General features: G+C 37.8%; 1 protein-coding gene across 3 annotated transcripts in view; it reads right to left on the reverse strand.

Moving 5' to 3' along the window:
• Positions 1-7,181: 7,181 nt before the first annotated feature.
• The window catches only part of Lis-1 (LisH and WD40 domain-containing Lis-1), a 38,738-nt gene continuing 21,494 nt past the window's right edge, over positions 7,182-24,425 (reverse strand). For all 3 annotated transcript variants that reach the window (XM_076325703.1, XM_076325705.1, XM_076325704.1), the window contains exons 3-7: positions 17,400-17,553; positions 16,415-16,621; positions 14,236-14,646; positions 11,536-11,884; positions 7,182-9,963 (exon numbers count right to left, since the gene is read on the reverse strand). In XM_076325703.1, the coding sequence (XP_076181818.1) occupies positions 9,890-9,963; positions 11,536-11,884; positions 14,236-14,646; positions 16,415-16,621; positions 17,400-17,553 (1,195 nt within the window). In that variant the 3' untranslated portion in view covers positions 7,182-9,889. The remainder of the gene's footprint in view (positions 9,964-11,535; positions 11,885-14,235; positions 14,647-16,414; positions 16,622-17,399; positions 17,554-24,425) is intronic.

Consider the following 24,425-nt stretch of genomic DNA (forward strand, 5'->3'; position numbering starts at 1 on the left):
GGGGCTTGGTTTTTCGTTTCGCTGTTCTCGAACTGGCAAGCGGCGCAGGCCGGAGCAACAATCTGTCCACTTCTGAATAGTCTTTGTTTTCTTTTTCTATTCCCGCGTACAGAAGGCTAGTTATACGAGGCGATCGGTGATCGAGGTTATCAGTTACTACCAATATTACTGTATTATTAGGCTTACGTTATCATTGCTATTTTATTATTATTATTATTATTATTATTATTATTATTAATTATTATTATTATTATTGATTATTGATTATATTGTATTATTTTATTACCATTCGAATTCTTATCGCGATAACGATACGGCTTGTGAAGCCAATGTGATAGAGCTTATATGCGATGATAAAATTTAAAAAAATGCGACGCACGCGGGAGGTCGGAGGCCTCTCTCCGTGCGATGAAGATGCGCCGGCATCTTTAAACCGGGTGTTAAAGCGTGGCACCGTTAAGCTCGCATCCACATGTAAATAACTGTACAAAAAAGAGACTCGGAACATACGAGACATTACACATACACAATCTTGTATATTATACTTAATTACCACACTTAACTCTTTAATAGCGATATATTCACCGCGGAAGTAAGTGCGAACGTGCATGCGAGCGACGTAACGCCGTGTTTCCAACACGGACGATAAAAACGAACGAACGTACGGAAAAAGGAAGAAAAACCGGTGAAAACGAAGACGGGGAGAACCGACCGCGGACGAACGAAACGGAGTCCACGGTTCACGGGGGACGCGGGGCGCGGTGGAAACGCGGCGTTAAATCCGGTACGCATGGACACGACAGGAGAACATATAATTACGATTACCGTATACTATCGAAGCCTGAGAAGGGAGAGGAAGCGAGAGTGAGTGCGCGTGCTTGTGCGTGAGTGTGAGAGAGAGAGAGAGAGAGAGAGAGAGAAAGGGGCAAGACGAAGAAGAAGAAAAAAAATTATCCTCGATATTACGAATCAAACTTGTATTTACCAGATTAAATTTTAATCTTCGATTAAATTCTAGTCCGCAGTTAAAACGAACAATGGCTAGAGAAAGAAAGGGAGAGAGAGAAAGAGAGACGATGCGTGCGAGACGGTATGAGTGAACGAGAAATGACGTGCGATCGAGAGACAGCCAACCAGTGAGAGGAACATTTAACAAAAAGGGCATTGCTAATTGAGAGACCAGTGATCCGACATTCTGTTTCTTCAATTTACGTTTCTCGCCTACCCAATAACCTTCGGGGGACTAGTATCGACTTGTACACAATGCTATTATTTATCATCCCTACCATTGTTCATTATCGCTACGATTAACGTCACCCTCATTATCCTTAACGTTTATTATTACGATTATTATTATTATTATTATTATTATTATTATTATTATTATTCTAATTATTATTCTAATTATTATTATTATTATTGTCATCGTTATTATGTTTATGATTATTATTATTATTATCATTACTATCATTATTATTATTATTATTATTATTATTATTATTATTATTATTATTATTATTATTACCGTCGTCGCTAGTATCGTTGCTCGTAACTTAATGACATCGACCAGTCACATGGAGCTGCCTGACAATCGTTGAAGGCACCGGCGAAACCGAACAATGACGCAGTGTCGGAGAATCGGTGTATCGAAAATGAGCGAACAGCCACTAAAAAGGGGGGTTGGGGGGGAAAAAAAAAAGAAAAAAGGATCTCATGTAGCGCGTTGTCGCCAAACCGACTTCATCCAGCCTGATGAGACCGTCCGATTGTCAATCTCGTTGGGTTACGACACGAAGACTGCTGACCGATCGTCGCCGATCGCGCAGCTGAGCAAACAATGTAATCCGATTCGTTTGGGGACGATCGGCATCGTGGTTTCTTTGTTCTTTTCTTTTCTTTTTTTTTTTTTTAATTTTTTTCTTTCGCCCACTCCGCCCTTCCTCGACCACCCGAAAACCCGGAATTCATCCCCCTCCCTTCTCTTTTCATCAGTTTCATTTTTTGTTTCTCTTGTTTCTCGAGCGAGATGCGAGGCATATAGGTTCTTCTGTAGATACCGAATAGACTCTAGATAGCAGATAGCTTTAATTATTTAAGCGGAAACGGCTTTCTAGGCGAGTACCCGATCGTCGGGTAGGAAGTTTGTAATATAGGGAAAAGGTTCGTGGCGGACACACGAGCGGAGGTCACACAGGACCACCGGAAAGGAGGAAAATCATATCGTAAACATAATAATGAATATTTTACAGAACCGACGAAACAAAAAAGAAGACGTAAAGATAACTGTAGATAGATATTCAAAAAAAAAAAAAAAAACAAGGTTATCGATGCTCTTGTATACGCGCGTACACTGTCGCGTGAAATGATCAAAAAATTTCGGGGGAAAAAATAGGAGACGCGAGGAGCAAGCTATTATACGCTGAGAAAGGACATTGTCATTCAGTAGTGAAAATAATTGTATTAAAAAAAAAAAAACGAGAAGGTTTACCTAACGTAATAGTTTATTGATTTGTGTTTCATTTCAAACTGTATTATAGCTTAAAGATTATCCTGTACATTGCATACACATACATACATACACACTCACACAAGCACTATTGTTTTAAATTGTACGTTTATGATTATTATACGAAGATGAAGAAGAAAATAAATAAGGTATACAAAGTATTGAAGACACATGAGAGATTTTATTCTGGATCTGGAACAACGAGGACGATCTCCGATAATTCCTTGCGGCTAATTTAAAGATATCGCATCTTCGGAGGCATCGAGCGCAACGCAGCCTTTTTCACGAAGCTGACCACCCCATAGAATTCAAATTTTCTAACGTACGTTTTCCACAACGATAATCGTGAAGAATCATCGATCACGATTCCGTCGAGTAAAACTTTACTTTCTCTCGCACCGGACGATCGGTTTCCTTTTTAACGAACTTCGTGCCAACGAAAAGCACTGGAAGTATACAAATCGATAGAAACACTCGATGTCTCGCACGTTACGACTTACCGATGTACAGATTATTTCTCGTTTGATATAAAACCTGGTAAACAGCCTATACAAATTTAAATTCCGCGATAACGTTAAACACGCAATAATACGATTAAAACACGATACAAATGGAAAATTCTCTTTATTGTATATACGTATATGATTATATTATTCATATCAGTGTCTCCTTTCAAGAATTTCTAAATTAAAAGAACTGTATTGAAAATTGTATAAAAGTTATTCTATTGATCCCTCCTTATTTCGAATGGAATTGTTGAAAATATTTAACACCTCGAATTAAGTAAACGAATCGAGAACAACGATTTTAATCATAATGCACGATGGAAATGAATCAAATAGTACTCGATGTGATTTTTTCTATGTTTTCCGATCGATATTTCGATAGATTCGAGTGCAACGATATCGTCACGGAATCGCGAATACGGAGAAAAGACTGCACTAGTGTATTCGGTACAAATTTTTTTAGGAACAAGTTACGCTCGAACGAGAACATTGTTTGCAACAATCCGGGCACCGAATTACGAGAAAAAAAGAAAACGTTGAAGAATATTCTCAACGAAGTCAGATTTACTACCTTACCATTTGCCGGTAACGAAAAACACGAGAAGCTGATAATATTATTAATTAGTAATACGGCGATATTATGTTACTGTTGTTACGAATATCAATAAAACGATCATTTATAAATGTCTTCGTAACGTCTCATTGTATTTTTTTCTCTACTTCTCCTGTAAAAAGAACGTTATTAATTATCGATGCCCTTTATTACCGATAAACAATAATTAGCTCTCTGCTTTTGCCAAAACCGTTAATAAATTGGCTAGTTGAATTGTCGGAATAAATACGGTCGCATTTTTTCAATGACTTTCCTTCCAGATTCTGATAAAAAATTCGGAAAAGAATCACTTATCCATTGAAAGTCACAACTAGAAAATAAACGTTGCAAGAAATTGTTTTTCGTGTCACACGAATCAGGGGTTGCAAATCCTCTCGCTAGAATTAATTAATTACCATATATAGTACAACGAATAAGTATTTTTCCTTTTGTACGTTATTCGAATCAACTTTTATCTAAATATAATTTTATTCGTTTTAGAGGAACACTGCGAGAAAGAAATAACGATTATCCACTTAAATGATTCGAATAAAACTTTTTATCTAAATAATTATTTGCATAAAAGTTTATCCAATGTTATTCAACCGATAGCTAACTCCGGTTTGTTTAGAAACACAGGCACGATAACTTATTTAATAACTAATTATTTATCAGACACATTGATGGAACATTTGTTTAATTCTTATAATTTGCACTCGTAAAATTTACACTTGCTTCCCATAAAATTTCGTTTTATCTTTAAGAATAGATTTTCCTCGTGAAGAGATAAATAAATTTCAAGAACGACAAAAATTCCATATTAAACGAAAAAATATTCCTTTTATTAGAGAGGAAATTTCATTTACTTCCCTAACATAGAAAACTTGTGCAACACATAAGAATCTATGATACTTAAATTATTTTAACGGAATGTAAAAATATGAATGTAACTTTGATTTTTTTTAATAAAATCATTCGTAATATCGTCGAACGATTCTCTCTGTTTCCTTCCGTTTATACAATTTTAAATTATGCGGAAAAGGGATATTAAAATTCCAAGTATTGTGTATTACAGAATAGGATCTGAACATAGATTGGACTTGGAAAATTTTAGTAAGCGCTGGTACAACTTTAATTTTGAAAATATTCATGGTTTCGTGTTGCTAAAATGTTCCAAGTTCCATCTGCGGAAACGAATGAAACTTATCGTTAGAATATTTTCTGCGATCGATAGGTTTGATAAAATCACAAACGATGTTAGTTACAGGGACGAATTTTCTACGTTTACTACCTTTACCAACTTTGTTGCTTCGGATGAATTTGGTTCCCAGAATCAGCATTCTTGAACGAAGAGGTCGCTCCAAAATGATCGATATATCGAGGTCGGTACTTCAGATCGTGTATCATCAAGTTCCGTAAACCGAAACTACATTTACTCTAAATTTATTTCGTATACGTTAGATCCTCGATCTTGTGGTAACTAAGAAAATATTTCCAAAGATAATTAGCAAATCTAAAGTTTTTTTTTGGAGTGTATGTACGAAGAAATTTCTAATTCATTAAACTTCATAAAAAATAAGACAAATACTTACTATTATTTAGAATAGAGTCCCGCTTCAGTGGATGTTTCGTGTTAAATGCAAAATGAATAAGACCGTTTATTCTGATTTTGATGAAAAAAATGTACAAAAGAATGTTGAAAGAAAACAGGATTACAAAGTTATTTTGAAAGAAGAAAGGCATAATTCTATCTCGGATACAGGCTTCAGAACCGAATGAAGTTTGCGTTTTAAAACACGTTCTAACTGAATTTGCTAATATTTATGTTTATAAATTTTAGTAATATTATTCCATTGTGAACGTTTCTCGTGTATACAATACTAAACAAGTAACACCCTGTCTCTATGAAAAGCCTTAGTTTGTGCTGTATAACAATGGCACAATAAATTACATCGTTATTCAATTACAATGTTTGTTGGCACTTTTATTACGTAGCAAATGCTAATAATGAGTTATTGTGGTAATTTTTCGTTCGAACAAACGATTTATAAACTTTACCAATCATCAATTCAGGAAAGTATGTCCGGAAACCATTACAGTCGTCTTTAGTACCAAACATTAAAATCATAAAGACGCAAACGTTCGTGTTCCTTACGAGATTTTCTATTCGAATTACAAACTTTCACTCTACAATCGTCAATTGCAAAGAATATGTTTCACCGTTTTCTTACACAACGAATGAAAGATCCTTGAGAAAACACTCAAAAAAAAAAAAAAAAAAAAATAGAAAATAATCTAAATGCAAAATTGGTAAGTACGATTCGATAAAATTATTCGTTTCTCTAAAATTTCTTTCGGTGAATCTAGAACGAAAATAAATTCGCAAGTCCGAGCGTTCGTACCAATGGGCGACATTTACGAAGATGTAAGTACAATATTGAAAATTGTTCAAATCTTAACCAACCGATCAGTCCGAAAGATCGTAACAAAAGACACGTGTTACGTAACAGGCTCGAACGCAAGAACTTTGCCAATGTTACGCCTCTTTTTCATTCAATATTTGTCCGATTTCTTCTTTTTTTTTTAACTATACTGTTCGTTATGTGCCATGGAAACGAACAAATAAATATCGATAACTTAAAGACCAAACAACACTAGCGAACAAAAATACATGTCTAATTGGAATTCGTGTATCGAGGTTCGATCATAGCCAGGTAGTCGACGGCTGCGGCAAAAGAACTAACAAGTTTTATGTAACAAGTTTTGCACGCGTAACATAATTCGTCGATCATCGTGATGTACAGTACGCGCGCGAGAAGATTGCATTTGGTGTTTCAGCGAATCCTATTCGGTCAAAGGCAGTCTCGTCGGGCGGGAAAAAAGATGCGTATACGTCCCTCTTGTTCGCGCTCGAGGACGTCCGAACAAATTGAACACGCCGTAACGTCAAATGCAATCTTCTCGCGCGTGTACAATATCATAGCGTTCGTGGGTACACCGAAAGGCATCGATCTCGCTCTGTCACCGATCGCATAATAAAGAGATTCGAATCTTCCGAAAATATCTAACCGTCACGCGACTCACGAACGAGTCGTAAACATCGCTACGAATATAGCACACGAATGCGTTGTAGCAATCACCGATCAGCTTGCCCACTAATCGGAAGAAGGAAGTCAACACGCTTACAATAGTACAGAAAGCTCATTCGAAACCAATGGTACACGCTACCGTACCGATTATTGACACGAACGAGTCGTAGACACGGAGTACTTTTGCATTCGTTCGTCGATGAAAGGGTTCAATTTTCAACGTTAACAATCTGTGTAAATATGGACACATATGCCTTTATTTTCGTTCCAGATTCTCCAAAAAGAGGTAATTGAAAATGTCAAAGGTGTCACTGTCCCTGTGAGCCACACATTTACGCAAAAACGCTACTTACATCGTGACTTTTTTTTTTTTTTTTTTTTTTCTTTTTTTAAATATTATTTCCCTCTTTTTCCCCATATGTTCCGCACAAATTCGCCGGTTTCGTTCAAATTCGTAACGCAAGGATTTCAATGAAAGCTCGTCGATGTATGCGTATATATCACAAATGGTGACAACACTTTATTATTACTCTACTTGACGTATCAGTATTGTTTCTCGAAGGGCGGGTAGAAAAAGCGAAAAGTCACTAAAGCAAGTGCGACGGAATTTACGAAAAGCAGCTACGACATTACTTTTATTACGTCATCCTACGTATAAACATCGAACATCGGACCGGGTTCGGTACACGTTTGTTCGATTCCATTGCTTAATTACAATAATGTGTTTGTATATTCATGTGTGTTGCGTGTACGTGGTGCGTGTGTACTCTCTCTCTCTCTCTCTCTCTTTCTTTCTCTCTCTCTATTTCTTTCTTTCTTTCTCTCTCTCTCTCTCTCCCTCTCTCTCTCTGTTTGTGTGTGTTTGTTTGTTTGTATAAGTACATACATCATACGTGTATATATATAATATATATTATATATTATAAATATATAACCGTGTTTGTGTGTGTTTCTGTGCGTGTATGAGTGTGTGTAGGTAAGTGTAAGTGTGTGTTTAGCTTTTTCTCTCTATTATAAATGTAAAATACTGTCATGCATGTAATGCGGAGTCGTGACTTAAATCGAATGCATTTCTCGCTGCGGAAGTCGCGAGTGTGGTCCGTCTCTCGCAAGCGTAACCGTGGTGTATACCGATCGCTTAAGAAAAAATGTTTCAGTGTTGTTCGAAGCGAGTCCCGGACACCGTCAAAAATCGGACCCGCGATATGCTCGCGATCCTGCCACGCTCCGATTCCAAAGAACCGTTTTGTACAAGAGTGCTACAATTCTATCGGGGTGGGAGAAAAAAAAGAACGAAGTAGACGTATGATGAAGTTTGCTCAAATAAAAGAATACATCGATTTATCTTCCGAAGAATTTCCACAATTTCGCCCTATATATTTATATATACATACACGTACACGTGTACGCGTATATGTAAATATATATATATATACATATATAGGTGAATTCCCAAAAGAAGAGAATCTCCAATGTATCGTGATCGCTACAAGATTTCTTTTATTATCAATGGATCGAAATGTGGCAACAACGATGCACAACGACGGCGAAACACACCGGTAGTACAATAGAACAATGTTACACGGCTCAATGAGAACTTCGGTTTTTATTGTTCATCAAAATAATTTAGTACCACATCGAGTCAAATAGTTTGGCTCTCCCGAAGTATGAAGAGCACGGGGAGCAGGAATCGTCTACCTAGATGGGTAGGTGGGGTAGGGGGAGAAATTATGGTAGGAAAGATGTTGTAGCTGGCAATAGTGTGTACCGTTTTAAAAATCGGTCTTAATCGATTAAGCATTGTTACATGAGGTCTTGACGAGTGTCTGCATAAGTGCGTGTACCGGTCGATTGTTCCACTCGTGGCCTGATTCTATTCCCTTTGTTTAAACTTTTGTCTACGTTACGTCTGCGCTACTTCTAATAGCAGTTTAGAGCTAACTATAAAACTAGTACCTCTCGTACCTCGGGACCCATGCTACAACTTATGCGCCTGAAATACTTCCATACGGGTACACGCTTGCATTTTGCGTTCTCACAAATCGCACGCTCCATTCAGCCGTCTCTGCTTTCTACTATTATTATTAATAATGCACGTTGATTGGATACCGTGCACTGTTGAATTGCATACTTCGTCGCTTTTAATCGCTTCTATACGCTAATCAGCAGTTTCCGTCCGCGGTACACGGTTCTCCACCGGCCAATCTCGTCGGATGTTTCCTCAATTTTTAGAGCACAGTTTCAATATTTTTTTCTCGATATTAATAGTACGCACATACAAGGATATAAACGCAGCATGTTAAATTGAACGTTTCAATGGGGCATTGCTCGACTTGCCATTCGTTTTCAACCGCGCTGCTTCGTTTCTTCTTTTTTTTTTGTTTTTTTTTTACAGCCAAACGCCCAATGTGTTCACTTTGACACGCTCGTTCGATTTACATTGTGTATTCTTAACTCGCACGAGAACCAATGCTACGTACTCGACCAGCGTTGGATAAATTATCGACGTTCAATACACAGTAAACGATGTCGCCACGCATTCCTCTCGAGTGTACGTTGCACGAGCGCACGAGCGCACATGCGCCAGTACCTGTGTCCTATATATCGGCGTCGTTTCTCGATTCACATCGTCAAGAACACTCGAGGAGAGATCAGCGTAGCAAACGAGAACGAGTGATCGTGATGCTTTAAGTTACGACATAGCCAAAATTCTTGCCACCGTCGATTGTTGGAGGAGGACGACGCGTTCGAACAAATCGTACAAGATGCTTTACCGCGGAACAATCCCCGAGTAAATAGCCCTCTTCGAAGAACCAAGTTCCATCGGTCAAATCTTCGGTTACTCGTAAGCTTGTTTACCATCGATGAAATTTATGGCAATGTCCTCCCCGCGAAAGAAAGTTAATCCCCGGCCGATTCTCCTCGAGTCGTGCAGCTCGTTACCGAAGAAGGTACATATAATATTAATAATTACTAAGTATACTTTATTATAAATTAAAGAGCTCTTAACCGTAGGTGTTTATGTGTGTATAATAATGTTAATATTAATAATAGTAGTATGTACGATAATTTTTTTTTCATTTGTAGCAGCTTACTCTTTCGGCCGTTTCCATCGAATTCGACGCGCATCGTTCGCCTTCTTTCCACAATCTGTCTTCTTTGACGAAGGTTTAACGAGACCCCGACGTTTTGGTGACTAGCGGCACTCCCAGATCTTCACCGTTTGATCGACGCTACCCGTGACCACGTAAGGATGGCTTTTGTGAAAATCTATAAAAACGACACTGATTTAACCCAAGTTGAGACTTTCGGGGAGAATTCACCTCGCGAGAGCATTCTTCCTTGCAACGAGTGACAAACTTTTCGTATACCAAGGAACGAAAAAACGCTTAGCTCTGGAACAATCACCACCGTTCAACATACGGGATTATTCGTGACAACAGTTCTGCGATTCTAGTCTCTTTCTTATCCGTAGATCTACCTATTTGTCATTTATCCGGCTTATTCATTCTGGTGGTTTCACTTGTGGATACTCATCGTTTCTACCATTACTCGACAAACACTTTGCTCAATTGGTAATTTATCCAACTGGATCGTACACGCGTCTTGTACAGAATTCGTTCGACATTCGTTGCACAGTTGAGAACGTTGAATAGTTTAAGAACGAAAATCGGAACTGTCAGCGATCTTGAAGTTGGAGTCGATAGAAAATTTTATTTTGCATCTAGGTGAACGAACCGCTCCAAGAAGAAACATTTATTCTATCTTTATGGCGATAGTAATAATCGATCTAAGAAGTTTTTCTAATAAAAATAAATCCAGGCACAGCCTCGTTCGAACTGGTATTTTATACTTAAGATTGCGTCGTATATTTTATCGATCATTTTTGTTAATTTGAAGACGGTTTCAAAATGGAAAGTTTTTGTTTCAAATACGAGCATATTGCAATACTGGAATTTTAATTTTCTATATTTGTCGTTGCATCATCCTGAGTCTTATCGATGAATTTAAATGCAAATCAAGTTATTACGATCCGAATGCCAGTAAACGATGCGACGTATTACGTATCTACTTATACATTTTTATCTGCCACGAGATTATGTGATAAATCTTGAGTGTTTGCCAGCAAGAACACAAAGAACGATCAATTTTAATCTAGAAATTGATTTATCTTGAAAAATAGATTGTATTGAATGAAACGAATACGTGTGTACACTGGCCGTGTCAGTTGTGTCAAAGTTTCAGTGAACGTTCGATAAATAAAAATATCAAATTGCATTTCAAGGACACTTTGGTAATAAATTTTATCAACTCTTTTCGTAGAATTGTATTCGTTATTTTTAACAGACGGAGCATTTATTGTACGCGTAAAACGATAGATCTGCTTTCGAAAAATAAAGAAAATACTTTCTTCCTCTTCAAGAATAAACCAGAGGAACTTATTACCTCGTCTGTTTCAACAATCAATAGTTTCGATAACACTCTTTCCAAAAATCAACATTTCGGTTAATCAACGTTCCGCTACATTGGTGCTAACAATGTAACAAGGTTCGACGTAGCGAAACTAATAAATAATTAGTCTCAGCGATCAATGCTATAACTGCTAAATTATTAGTCACGAAAGATTAATAAATGATTATTCTCGGATAATAAAATACTGAAACTAAAAATGATGTTACCAGAGACTAATAAATTATTACTCTCGGTGGGTCGAACCTTATTATTGTGCAAAACGATAACCCTTTGAAAGGTTAAGGTTGCAATCACCCGGGGACTTTCGGTAAGTATCCCCGAAGTTTGTAATTATTTCTGAAAGAAGGCACAAGATGAAATCCTACTCACCAACGGAGGTGCAGAAATGAACATGCGCCTCAAGGGTTTTCATCGCTCGTTTGTTGCGCGTGTCCCAGACTCGCAGGGTTTTATCGTCAGAAGCACTGACGATAAACTTGCCACCCGGGTGGAAAACGATGCCGCGCACCCAGTTATCGTGTCCCAGGAGTGCGAATAGGCAAACACCAGCGCCGACGTCCCACACGCGGATTACTTTGTCTCGCGAACCAGATGCGAGAAAAGGTCCTTCGTGGGCACCCTTGTTGTCGGCCCCTGCTGCAGCATTGATCGATGCCCTTGCGCTGTCCGGTGCCCATGCGATGCACTCCACCACGTGATCGTGATCTCTGAGTTCGACCTGGAAATTGAAACTCTCTTAACGCCGTGCACTGCGACCAATCTTTCTTCAATTGGTATATCGAAATTCGTCGACCTAGCCTTCACCGCACCAGGTATCGCAAATTGAAAAAGAATCGTTTATTAGAAGTTAGTAATTGCAGAATACACTATGCGCGGAACTACCAAGCTGATTTATACCGTTTGAAAACGTTTGAAAAATTGAATCTTTCTTGTTTCTATTTGTGTGTTGCGTCAATTAGGTACAAACGTCTTTTTAGTGGGCCACCGATCGATGAGATCACCAAGAGTGGCTGTTTATTAATTATTCCTTATCGTTATCTAATGTTTGAACGATTTCTCACGTTATACAATAATTCCTGCGTGACATTAGACAATGTTTGTCGCACGATTATTAATTAATAATTCATAAAATCGTTTACGGTCCTGTCTATACCCTAAATGCTTTATCGTACAGGTAAGTAAAATATGTTCGTAAAATTCGACAGCTTGTTTTAAAACTTTATCAGCTATGCGTTTCCGAGTGAAATCCAAGGCGCGTTAAGTAACGAAAACGTCTGACGTAATACCGTGAGTAACGTTTATAATTTATATTTTACAAATGCTATTGTAATATCATAATCGCGTATCTTTTATCGATACAAAAAATATTACCTATTTTCATTCACATTAACATTTTAATTTATTGCGATGGTTGTCAGAGCACTTTCCTATATGAAGTGGAACACCGCAATGTGAATATACGAATCCCGTAAAATTACTTTCTCTCGCTATAGTACACGTACGATACAAACCCTGCCCGATCTTCGAGTAATTTTTATTTTATTTTGACAAGAATGAGAACAAAAATGGGGACGCAAAAAGTTGAATGCGTGTAACAACATATATTGATAAACGATTTAGAATATAAATTTAAGTAAACTGTGTAAACGAAACGTTAACAATCTATTTGTTATCGCTCTACGGAGAACCGGCTGGAGCGATTGCGATGAGACTCGAGTGTATCAGTGGTGTAACTTAGTTTACAATCTAAGTTTTATAACTTTGCAAAATTCTAACCGGAAGAGGAGGAGGAGAAAAGCTATCTTTAATACACGCTCTATTATATATATTATATACATACATTCTAGTATGAAATGATCGAGTTACTAGACCAATGCGATAACACTATTGAGAGCAAATCTCTCTCTGTTTTCCAAAGTGAGGGACGTGCCCCATAAGAGGAATTGCTTGGCACTTCGTGACACGCTTTACAATATAAGAGGAGAAAGAAAACTTTTAATGCAGACAAATTTCGGTAACAATATTTCCCGTTAATAGATAGATCATCGACAACTTTAGCGAATACTTGTTGAATAGTTTTAAACCTATTGCCAAGCGGCGCAGCAATTTTTCTTGAATCGTTTTAAATCCACCACTTATCTCGATCGCAGAGATACTTTTTTTCGGGTGTGGCGCATTCCAAAAAATTCGAAAACCACCGCTTCGGTGAACGCGGCATCGAGAAAACGGGTTCTTTCGCGCGGCTACACGAGAGCCTTGTACGCGAGTGCCGAAACAACAGCCAGAACGCAGTATCTCTCGCGTGCGTGTGTGAAAGTGCTCTTAATGTCGACAGTGGCTGTCGAGAGTAACTCTCAAGTGGACATGTAGCATAAGAGAGCAAAGCTGTAAACTCGTGCAGACGTAAGAACGGTCTGGTTGAAACGTTAAGTCGTCTTACGTTAAAGTCGATAACTTTGTAACGTGTAATATATATTCAATTAAGAAAAAGCTAAGTAGTATCATTAATCTAAATAAACGAAGAACCACTCTAGCTAATAGGTTGCATACTCTAAAATTAAGTTCTCTCTAATATTTGGTTGTAGTGTACGACACATGTGTTTTAAAATTAAATTAAAATTCTCTTAAAGTAGTTACAATTTCTCTGTGATTTCGTGTAAAGCCGAAACCATAAGTTCTATGAATTCTAAAAGTAGTTCTGTTCGAGGAATGTTTAAAATGAACGAAAAAAGGTATATGTGGTAGATAAGTTTAGTATGTCAAACACAAGATGAATTACCGAGCACTTTAGGGACGGAAAGTAGAACGGACTTTGTCCGTATCGGCAAAAGGTTGCGAGATGGTTCTCAATCAGCTGCTAAAGAGAATACGCTGTAGGTAAAACTACCTACATCTACAAACGCAAACAAGTCCATTTTTAAGTACACATTTGATACGTCGCGACCGAACGAAGAGTGCATTGAACGAACCGTGATCGAGTATCGATAACCCGTGAATACACGCATTAAACGCAGAGACGTTGCGATGGAACGATATTGGAAGTTGATGAATTAATTTTGAAACGTGTACCTTTGTTTCCTTAGTTGCCACGTGCCAGACTCGTACCGTTTGGTCGTTCGAGCAACTAGCAATCAGCTCGCCACAGGGACTGACTCTGGCCATCCGTACCCACTCTCTGTGACCCGTCAATGTCTTAACACAATAACCCGTTGCCACTTCCCAGATTTTGATCGTTTTATCCCTAGAAGCGCTCACTACGAAATCCCCTTGTGGCACAAATGCGACGGAGCTGACACTGTGATCGTGTCCGTGCATGGTTTTCACGCAGGCGAATGACTGGTGAAAGTCCCACAATTTAATAGACATGTCCGCACTGCAAGAGACTAACAGTTTACCGGAGACATCGAATGAAACGTCCTGTACGCTGTCAGTGTGTCCCTTCAATGTTCTTTCGAATTCGCCGCTTTCGAAGTCCCATACCTGGTGAAAGAATCGCAGATGAGACATTTTTCTACAGGTTAAGGTGATCGATTTACGTTGAAAACGTGATAAACGGGAACAGTCGAAAATAACTGGTTGCTATCTCGAAACGTGTAAAATACCACCGTACACAATTTTTTTGGAAAGAAAACTTGCCATTTTTATTAACGTGAATTGTATACGATACATTTGTAAGATGGAGATAAATTTAATACACGGAATAGAAAATCGTGTGCCATATATGTCCAACTATACACATTTTCCAAGTATTTAAAATTAGAATAGTAATATTTACACTTTGGAGTAAGAACTAATCTATGCTCCTCCGAAACTGTAACTAGCGTCGAATCTATTGGCCGGTCGAAGATATTTTCCCGCCAGTGACTGAGGTAAAATTATATCTCGGCAGATCGAGGCTTTCTTCCGTTTTATGGACCGTAATAGGTCCATTTGCATTAAATGAATACAGAATTTGAACATTGCACGTACACGGTATAATACGGTATAATACTAAAGTTTACAGGAGGTTTGCCCGTAAACTCGATCAACTATCTTTCTCGGGAGGATATCAACGACAAAGACGTTCGAGCACACCCTCGCTCAGGCTCATAGTCCTGCACCCCTTTGAATCATGGTCGGACAACCCTACTCGTGACTATGTAGGCGGAAATTGCAAAATATGGAGAGACTGTTCCGTGTTAAACATCTTGGCAAATTATTCATTCGCTAATGATGTCATCACCTGCTTAAAGAGATTGTATATTTTACATAAACATTAACGTGACGAAACGTTAGACACCGGACACAAAAATAGAACACGACTTTGTGATAAGTTTACATTAGAGGCACAAAGTACAATTTGATTCGTACGAGTATGTAATCGATCAACGCGTAGAACGAATACGCGATACATTCTGTTAAGAAGAAGCGTTTTGGTGTAACATTGATTTTTTTAGCGGAATTTTTCACACTGACGCAAGCAAGAAACACCAACTTCTTATGATACATTTTACTCAAACTTTATCGAAGCTTACCGACTACAACAGAAGTATTAATTAATCTCTTTTACAATAAAGAATAAAAGAAACGGGAAAGAGAAACCCCCGAGAGAGTTTACGATCTCAATCGTTATTAACTGTTGATTACAGTTGTATTTCAGGAAATAATCTCTCGCTGATCCTTAACGTTAAATATAACGGAAAATTCTATTCGAAACGTATCTGGTTATCGTGCCGAGGGTCTAACGTTTTATGGAATTAGTGTCTACCTTAAACATAAAATCGCTTCGGGGAAGTGGTGACATCATTAACCAATCAGTCGTCGAGATGTGCATCGTGCGATTACTGTAAACTAGCGCGTACTCTGCGTCCTATGAGCCGTAACCGTAAGGCACTGTGCACTATCTCGCCAAAAAATGAGCTCGATAACCCTAGTAATAGTGCCGTACGTCGATCACTCCGTAAGGATACATTTCTTTCGAGATAACAACCATTTAGACTCGACGAGTTTCCAGTTCTTTGGTCCGTTAACCCTTTGCACTCGAAAAGCGACCGAGACTCGCCGACCGATGCACTTGGATTTTTCTCATTTTTCCAAGTTTCAATTTTTCAAGAGAAAAACTTCCTTCGTGAATAAATAAAGTGTCTTGTGTACGAAATATCTCGACGAGATAACACATCCGATGTAGAAGGTTTCTTTGAGGTTTCTCTCGCGTAGAAAAATGCTTCGAGCGCAGAGGGTCGATTCGTTAATAGAGTACTTCTTTTACCTTAATGGTGGCGTCTTCGCTAGCAGACACTATAAGACTAAAAACCGGATGAAAAATAACTCTGTTGATGGGAGCTCTGTGTCCAGTGAGACTGTACTTTTCGGGTGGCCTTGGTATCCATTCAGACGGCGACCTTTTGTTGCGTGTCGGTGCTCCTTCGATGAATTCTTTTTCTGCTTCGGAAAGTTTGGATTCCAGTTCCATTACCTGCAGTTTTAGTAAACAATCCGTTAACATTTCAGTCACGACAGCTTTACACTTCATTGTTCCTTTTCCCACTCCCGACGACGCTACGCGTCTTGCTTGCCATTTCATGACACCACATCACGTGTTCTACATCTACACGAAGTTATTACACGTAACTGTTGGGAACATTTTTACGATCAGAGAGAGCATTCCAGAAACTAAGACACGTACTTTGTGGATTCTACTTGTGGGTTCGAGCTACGGAGGAAAAGTTACACGGTTATGCGAGCCTATGCTTCCACGATTACACGGATATCGACACCTCGATGTTCCGATCAACGAATAGTGGTGTGTAACTAAATTTCGATAAAAATTTATCAATCAACGTACGAATTATGCGAATTCGCCCCTTGTACTGGCCTATTCTCTGTCTAATAATATTATCTATGATCTGAAAAATTTAACCACGATACGATAACACCATTTCGATACTCGTATATTAAAAATGCATTGGGAATGAGACTTGCAACGAGTCGATGGTTTTATTAAAAATTAATTCCGTAATGTAGAAACGCTCTGTCGGAACGTTTGACAAATTTTTTTTGTTACAATCTCCGCTAAAATAGCATCGAAACGATTTAACTTGCCTAACACGCTCTGAACTCTCTTTTACGCGTAACTTTCCTTCCTTCTAAATAAAAACTCGCTTCCATCTCGATACACATATTACGGAATGCAGTCAATGCGAAGTAATGTAAAATGTATTAGCACACAGTTTTGAATTGTATAATTCTGTTACCTTCTTTTGCAAGCGTATGACCGAGGTCCATTTCTTCTCCAAAAGACCTCCGTACTTTCTCTCCACCTCCCCAGGCATATCGGCTTCCTTCTTGAACGCCTCGAGCGCATCTTGATAACCATTGGTGCTGAGGTAGTCCGCGATCGCCTTATTTCTGAAAAAAAATACATCGATCATTAGCTTTCGTAATTGCATTTTCTAACGTAACGTCTATTGGTGGATCTGCAATATTATCCGCGAATTTGCATTCGAAACCAGTCTCGGGTACTGAGAATCACTCATTGAGCAACACCGCAACGTTTAACAATGATCTTTTAGACCGTCTTGTAGTTATCCCGACACCAATTCGAAGAATTTCTTTTTATCTTACGGCTGCATTGAGAAAATGAAATTGAAACTTTCGTAGGCGTTGTTATCCTTTCTAACGTTTCGTGCCGACCAAAAATTATGTTTTTTAATTTAAGAATCCTCGGATCGAAAATTACGAAATAGTGTCAGAAGTTCTAAAATGTTATTTTCGATCGTTCGGTGTGTTATGTTACGTAAACCACGGCGAAAACAAAATACAACGTGGCTCGTGAAGACATTGTAATCGCATTGTAGACCATTGCGAGTGGGTCGCAATCTACGCTCGTGATAACTAATAATTTTTTAATCCAACCGCATTTCCACTCCTATATTACAGCATAAATCAACCGTATATTTTTACCGTAAGTTAATTGTGAGTTATAAATATAACAATAACGACTAAACGATTGCTCGTTGATGTGAACAAACGAAGGAAATGCCTGCATGTAACGCGAGTGGTAACAATGAGGAAATTTCTGAAGAACGTCAGTTGTTTAATTAGAAAACAAAAGTGTGAGACCGTTTCGTCGATATACGAAACAATAATAATTCTTAGAAGAATTAGGCGAGTTTCTAGTAAACCCCGTATATTTTAATTAAAATTTGACCATACGATGAAGAAGTCAATGTTATTCGTGCCATTTATTTGGCAGCAGTGGTAAAAACAAACGTTGATACAAATTTTCACCCGAGATAGAAGATTAATTGTGCGTAGCATCAAATTGCTATTTAAATACAAGATAATTAAATGTACTGTGCATTTGCAAGACGAGCATACAGGAATCTTTTATATTTGTTTCTCGAATACATTTTCATCGTATTTATAAAATACACTGTCTACGAATCGTGTCTAGAAACAAATTTTACAATATTTATAACTTACATTTACGATAAATATTTTCCAAACCCGTACATCAATTACAACAAGAATATTAATCGAATTCACTAGTGACGAAAAGTAATTTTTGAACTCGAATGTAAATAACGAAATGTTCGTATCGGTGTGAATAATAATAAAAACATGTCTTCAGGGAAAGTTCCAACGGGACTCGAGCCTGCGTTAAGAGAGCATCACTCTGGCCAAGAAACACCTTGTCAGCATGTTCAGTTCTCAGCTGTCAATTAAAGTGGTATTTCATAAGATAAAGTTCGCCAAAACTTAAACGTTAAATATCTCCAAAACTATTAACTGTCTACTTTCGAAACGATATACATATATCCTCAGTTTCAATATGCAACTGCCCAATGAACTATCCTATCCTTGCAAACCACAACTATAAACTTTTACACGATTCTTTAAGGTATAAAGCAATTTCTTCGTACAAAGAAAAACATACAAAAGAGGAGACCGAATTATATTAGGTTCCAAGTATGCATTGCACCATTGCACCGGTGCACCAGTTTGACATTGACCGATACAGATGCAGCACGATTTGCCTAAAAAGTTTCCAACGATCCACAGATCACTTTACAGACGTTCGACAATGCAAACGATCCAGGAAGCGTAATAATTTTAATAATCAACGTGCCTTGATCACATAGGCACCATCTTTGAATCTCCAAAGCATGAGAAACACTCCTCGAGCTGTCTTTCTTAGGTGCCTCACCTTCCACAAACTTTCTTTGCCTCGGTCTATGCAACAATACTTGGAACTTTTACGCATCGTTCTCTCTTCGTTCACAGGTGTGCATACTTTAACTCCGTCTCCGTTTAATTTTACCTACAGTACGATCATTTATTCGGTATATATTCACGAACGATCATTTCTCCCAGGAATATTAACGGACCTGGAATTATAGCAGACTTTCGATAATGACATTTCAGTAACAACTGTTCGCAATGTAAGCAGATACAATAGAGGCCACAGGTTGAGTACGTGGGAAAGAGATTGAAAGTCGGGTAAAATTATGCTGGGGTGAAAGGCCTGAAGTCGGTCGTTCGTCTCTGTTCACCTGCTTCCACGTGATAGTATGTAGCGAATTATCACCATCGGTTTTATCTCGTGGCGTTCGAGTGCCGGCAAACAAAGCGAACAACCGAGATGTGCGATAGATTCTCTTCTATACGGAGCTTATCGTTTCACTAAACGTAACGACAAATCATCCCTCCGTTCGAGACTTCTTTGCCTTTCGTTATCGATGACTTCCCGGTAACCCCGTTTACCCGATTCGGGTGTTCCTTGCGCGAAGATCGATCTCACGAGGAACAGTTGCGCACAGAAATTCGAACGTTCGATCGATCGGTGGGAAAGGTTCGATCGATTTTTATAAACGAAAATTGATCACGCACGATGCAAGAGGAATAGTTTTTACCATTTTACGCTAACATAAATTTAACGCATCGGGGGTCGTTCGAAACGACGCGATCGTCTTCTATAGCGAAGGCGATCCCTTTACACTCTCTTTGACTCTTCTTTTTCTATGTACCTTAACACACCCGTCAGCAGGTATCGCGTATAAGAGATATAAGGTTTCTCATCGTACGAACGCGTGCACGAGAAATACACCGTAAATTTTAAGCACGGAACACGTCGTTTCTTATACTTGGATTACAAGGCCGATGAGTTTTAATTTAATTAATTGTGCGCAAAACCCATCGCGGACAATTTCGCGGACGATTATTTTCCTATTTTAAAAAATCACGGTTACTGACGTTTACGGTTTTGATAACAATGTATCCACAATAGCGTAAATTTGTAATCTGAATATTAAATATCTTTGAATAGTTTTCGTATGTAGTTTTATTAATATTGAAACGAAGAAAGGTATAAACGGGACAATAATATAGGACAATAATTAAGGGCAATGTTTCTTAAACTTTACCTTCCCGTAAATGCCCTAGATAAAGGGAAACTTTTAGCGGAACTCCTAAGTAGAATTATTATTCGTTAAGTATATTTTAAAACCGTATTAAAACTGTATTACAAATTCGAATCGCTCCGTATTTTTTAATTTTTATTTTTTATACATTGTTCGCAATGAATAAAAATAAATATGAGAAGTATTAACAGACTCGCGTGAATCTTCATCGAATTAATTTATTACAATTTTTATCGAATAGTATTTTAAAAGAAAACCCTTATTATTTGCGAAAATCTCTCATTTTAAAAATACTTTGTTTATACGAGTTACCGATACCCATACTCACACGGAAGTATGGAAATTAAAGTCTTCGATTCAAACGAACAACACTTGTCTACAGATACTGCTGAATTTTATTTCACGTGTAGCGAGGCTACAATTAATAATTCGAGGCGTAAGAAAGGAAAAGAAATTGGGTTTCGTCTCGTGTGTACAGTGATAGGGATAGCACTCGAATAATTGCGAGAATGGAGAACGTGGGACACGCGATTGTTTGGAAAATACTGAATGATGAACAGCTGTATCCGTACTACATACAAAGGGTGCAAGGACTTTACTTCTGGTAACTTTCTACCACGACTGACCTTCTCAATAGTGTCATTGCAGACTCCTAACCAGAATTTTCTGTATCCAATATTATTTATCTACCAAAAATCGTGTATCAAATTTTCACAATACCCATCAATGGATCGAAGAAAATCTGCACGTCGTTGTACAATCTCGAAACACCGATACAACTTTAATGTATGGACAGAAATTGCTATTTACTCAAACTATTTTCCATTTCTGTAAACAGAAAATTAATCGACGAATACCATCTTGTTTGGAAACAAGTTTATTGAATAATTTCCAATAATCAATCATTGGGAGACGTTCTACTTCAAGCTGTGCATCGTACATGAATTATTCTACACCATATTGGACACGTTTGACGATTTTTTGGATATATAAAAATCTATTGGATTTCAATACGAGAATCGAGGTAACCGGGCGATGTCTCCCACGTCCAACCCATTTATTTAGAAATCGCTCGCTTAAAAATGATCTCCCCACGCAACTAAAACGTGGCGAGACACCGTAGCGTGTAAACCATACGGATCAGGTTATTTCATGCCGAATCAAACATTCTTTGGAGAAACATTTCGAATTCAATATATTATAATCATTTACATGTAAATCGTACGACAGAGACGTTAAATATCTCGAAAGCAAAGTTTATGGTCTTGATCTCCACCTTTTAATCTCGTATGCAATCTCGTAAATTCTCGTTCGTTAATAAACAACTGTGCATAAAATAAATTTAAAAAATTCTTATTTCAACTAATGGACGCTCTGAGCATTACCATCGGACGGATGAATTACGACTGTAGAGTAGAAGAGTTTACACAACGGATGAAAATTGTTAAACATTGAAGGACTATACCATGAACCAAGAACTCGCGAACGAATACGTATCTGGTACATCTTTGTATATTTCGAACCAATTAGGCGGTTTCACGTTGAAAAATCAATGCAACTTTGACAAAAATCACAACCAACGCGACTTTTTAACTCGCACGATCGCCGCAGTGTACTGAATAATATTCAGGGGATATTATACGATTAGGAAATCCCAGATGTTGTGCAACTATTTCTACGTAAGGTATCAAGCCATTCAGCCTTCAATTAAACTCGTCCGCTTTAGGTATTGTATAGTTACAAAGCGAACAAAGATCTAATTGAGAATGCATGACAAAAATTCTGGTGCATCGATACTCGCCGCACAGGCAATCACTTTCGACGTCATATTTTACGACTTTTTCAATGGAGCTTCTTTACATTGTTTTTGAGTCATCCCTTAATTCCATAATTAATTTTACACTGCATTAATTCGTAAGACCGTCTTCCTATACGTGCAACGCACGACGCGAGACGCGATTAATCTCTTAAAAATGAATTATTGTGTTCAAAATGATCCAAAATTTCATACAAAGAACAAACGCGTTGAATTAATCGAGGAGTTTGTTTGGAACGGACTGAGTGTAAAACCTCGGCCGAAAGAAACCCATTTCTTTCAAATTTTCTCCAGTAGTTATATGTAATCTGTTGATCTAAAGCATTATCTTAATCTACAACGTGACGTTTTATGCAAGTGATTATTTTCTATACGCACTTAAAGCCTCCAATAATTCAACATATAGAAAACGTACATACAGAATAAATTTCAATGGATAACCAACGTTGTTTCTTTTTTCCATCAACTGCTCATTAAGGTTCAACGAAGCACGTATAGGCACGCAAGATAATGCGAATTAATTTCACTGCAATAAAACTTGCCAGTGTAGTTACTACCTATAAGTGGAAATTGCAATTCTAATTGCAGTTGTATAAAAGTCCGAATAACAAGATACAGCCTTTAGAAAGTGAGTCTGGTTCCGATCTACGAAAGCCTTCCACTTCTACGAAGCTATTCCTCTCGTCAACAATTTTCTTCTTCGAAAACAATTGAAAAAAAAAAAGAACTGCAACGATACATTCTTTTTAAATATATTTCCTTGGCAAAATAACACACCAAATATAGAACCAAGTGTGTTATCGTTCCACTGTGTATTATTATTCAAAATTTTGCTTCAGTAACTGTCACGTGGCATCAGTCGAGATTTCTATACCGTGTAAATTAATCACAATTATTATTCAAATAATCTCTCGTAGACGAAATAATCATCTACACGCCGGTATTAATTTTTAAAATTGATCCACAATTCGGATTCACTTCGTATCGAAAACCGAATTACAATTTTATATACTTGTTTGTTAACATTCTCCAGAATATTCTTTACAGGATGTAAAGCTTAAATTTCGACAATAAAATAACGCGATAAAATATATTTCAACTTTTTACGATAGTTACACCACGGAAGTCTGTATCGGTTCTTTATAATTACACGGTGTACACCCAAAAGATTTTCACTATTACGATGAAATGCTTATTCGTTGTAAATTCCACACCTAATATTCAACACCTTGTGTTTTAATTACAAACATTGAACATTGCGTATCCAAGGCACGATTTCGCTAGAAAGTCACCATAGTGTTCGTCTTGCCTCTTTGAAAGACAAACGGATCATTCCATACCGAATAAAAAACTTATCGAAGTAACGTAACAAATTTTACCGAAATTATAGATACGTTGTTATCGTTGAGAAAGCAAAATATTTATACGAATAAAATGTTGATACTGCAGAAAATAGCTGCTTTTACTTACGTTTTCACCACAATATGCAACGACATCCGATCGATATTAAGAGTCGGAACTAGGAATTGCAACGTTTCTGGCACGCCATTGCCAAGATGTTGTACACCTTTATCAATATTTCATTAACGAGTCGAAATTACACATCTTGGACCTAATTGTAATGCGAATAACATTTTGTCTCTACAGCGATTGTCCCATTTGTATTTTACATACCTCAAATAAAACTAATTCTTACATTCTACTTCAATTTTCTTTCCGATTCGCGTATTTCCATTTCCCGTTAATTCGTTCACTGTCTGCGCGAATAATTTCCTCCAGAGTACGAAGAGCATCTAAAATCTAATCACCTCGCAGCGGTGTTTATCGTGACGAATGTCGTGACGCAGAACTGCGACAAAATTACCGGTGGAAAAAGATATTAAACCGTCGGTTGCTTCGAAACAACGATTTTTCGACTTTAAACGTCACGTGAACACCCACCGCTACTCTTAGGGCCATGAGACGGGCGTTGGCGCCAATGTTGGCAACAGATTTCGGGAAAAAACGACGACGAAGGAGAGCCTTGGCTCCGTTCGAGAGCG

This window comes from Ptiloglossa arizonensis, chromosome 13, assembly GCF_051014685.1.
Source record: "Ptiloglossa arizonensis isolate GNS036 chromosome 13, iyPtiAriz1_principal, whole genome shotgun sequence".
Taxonomy (NCBI): Eukaryota; Metazoa; Arthropoda; class Insecta; order Hymenoptera; family Colletidae; genus Ptiloglossa; species Ptiloglossa arizonensis.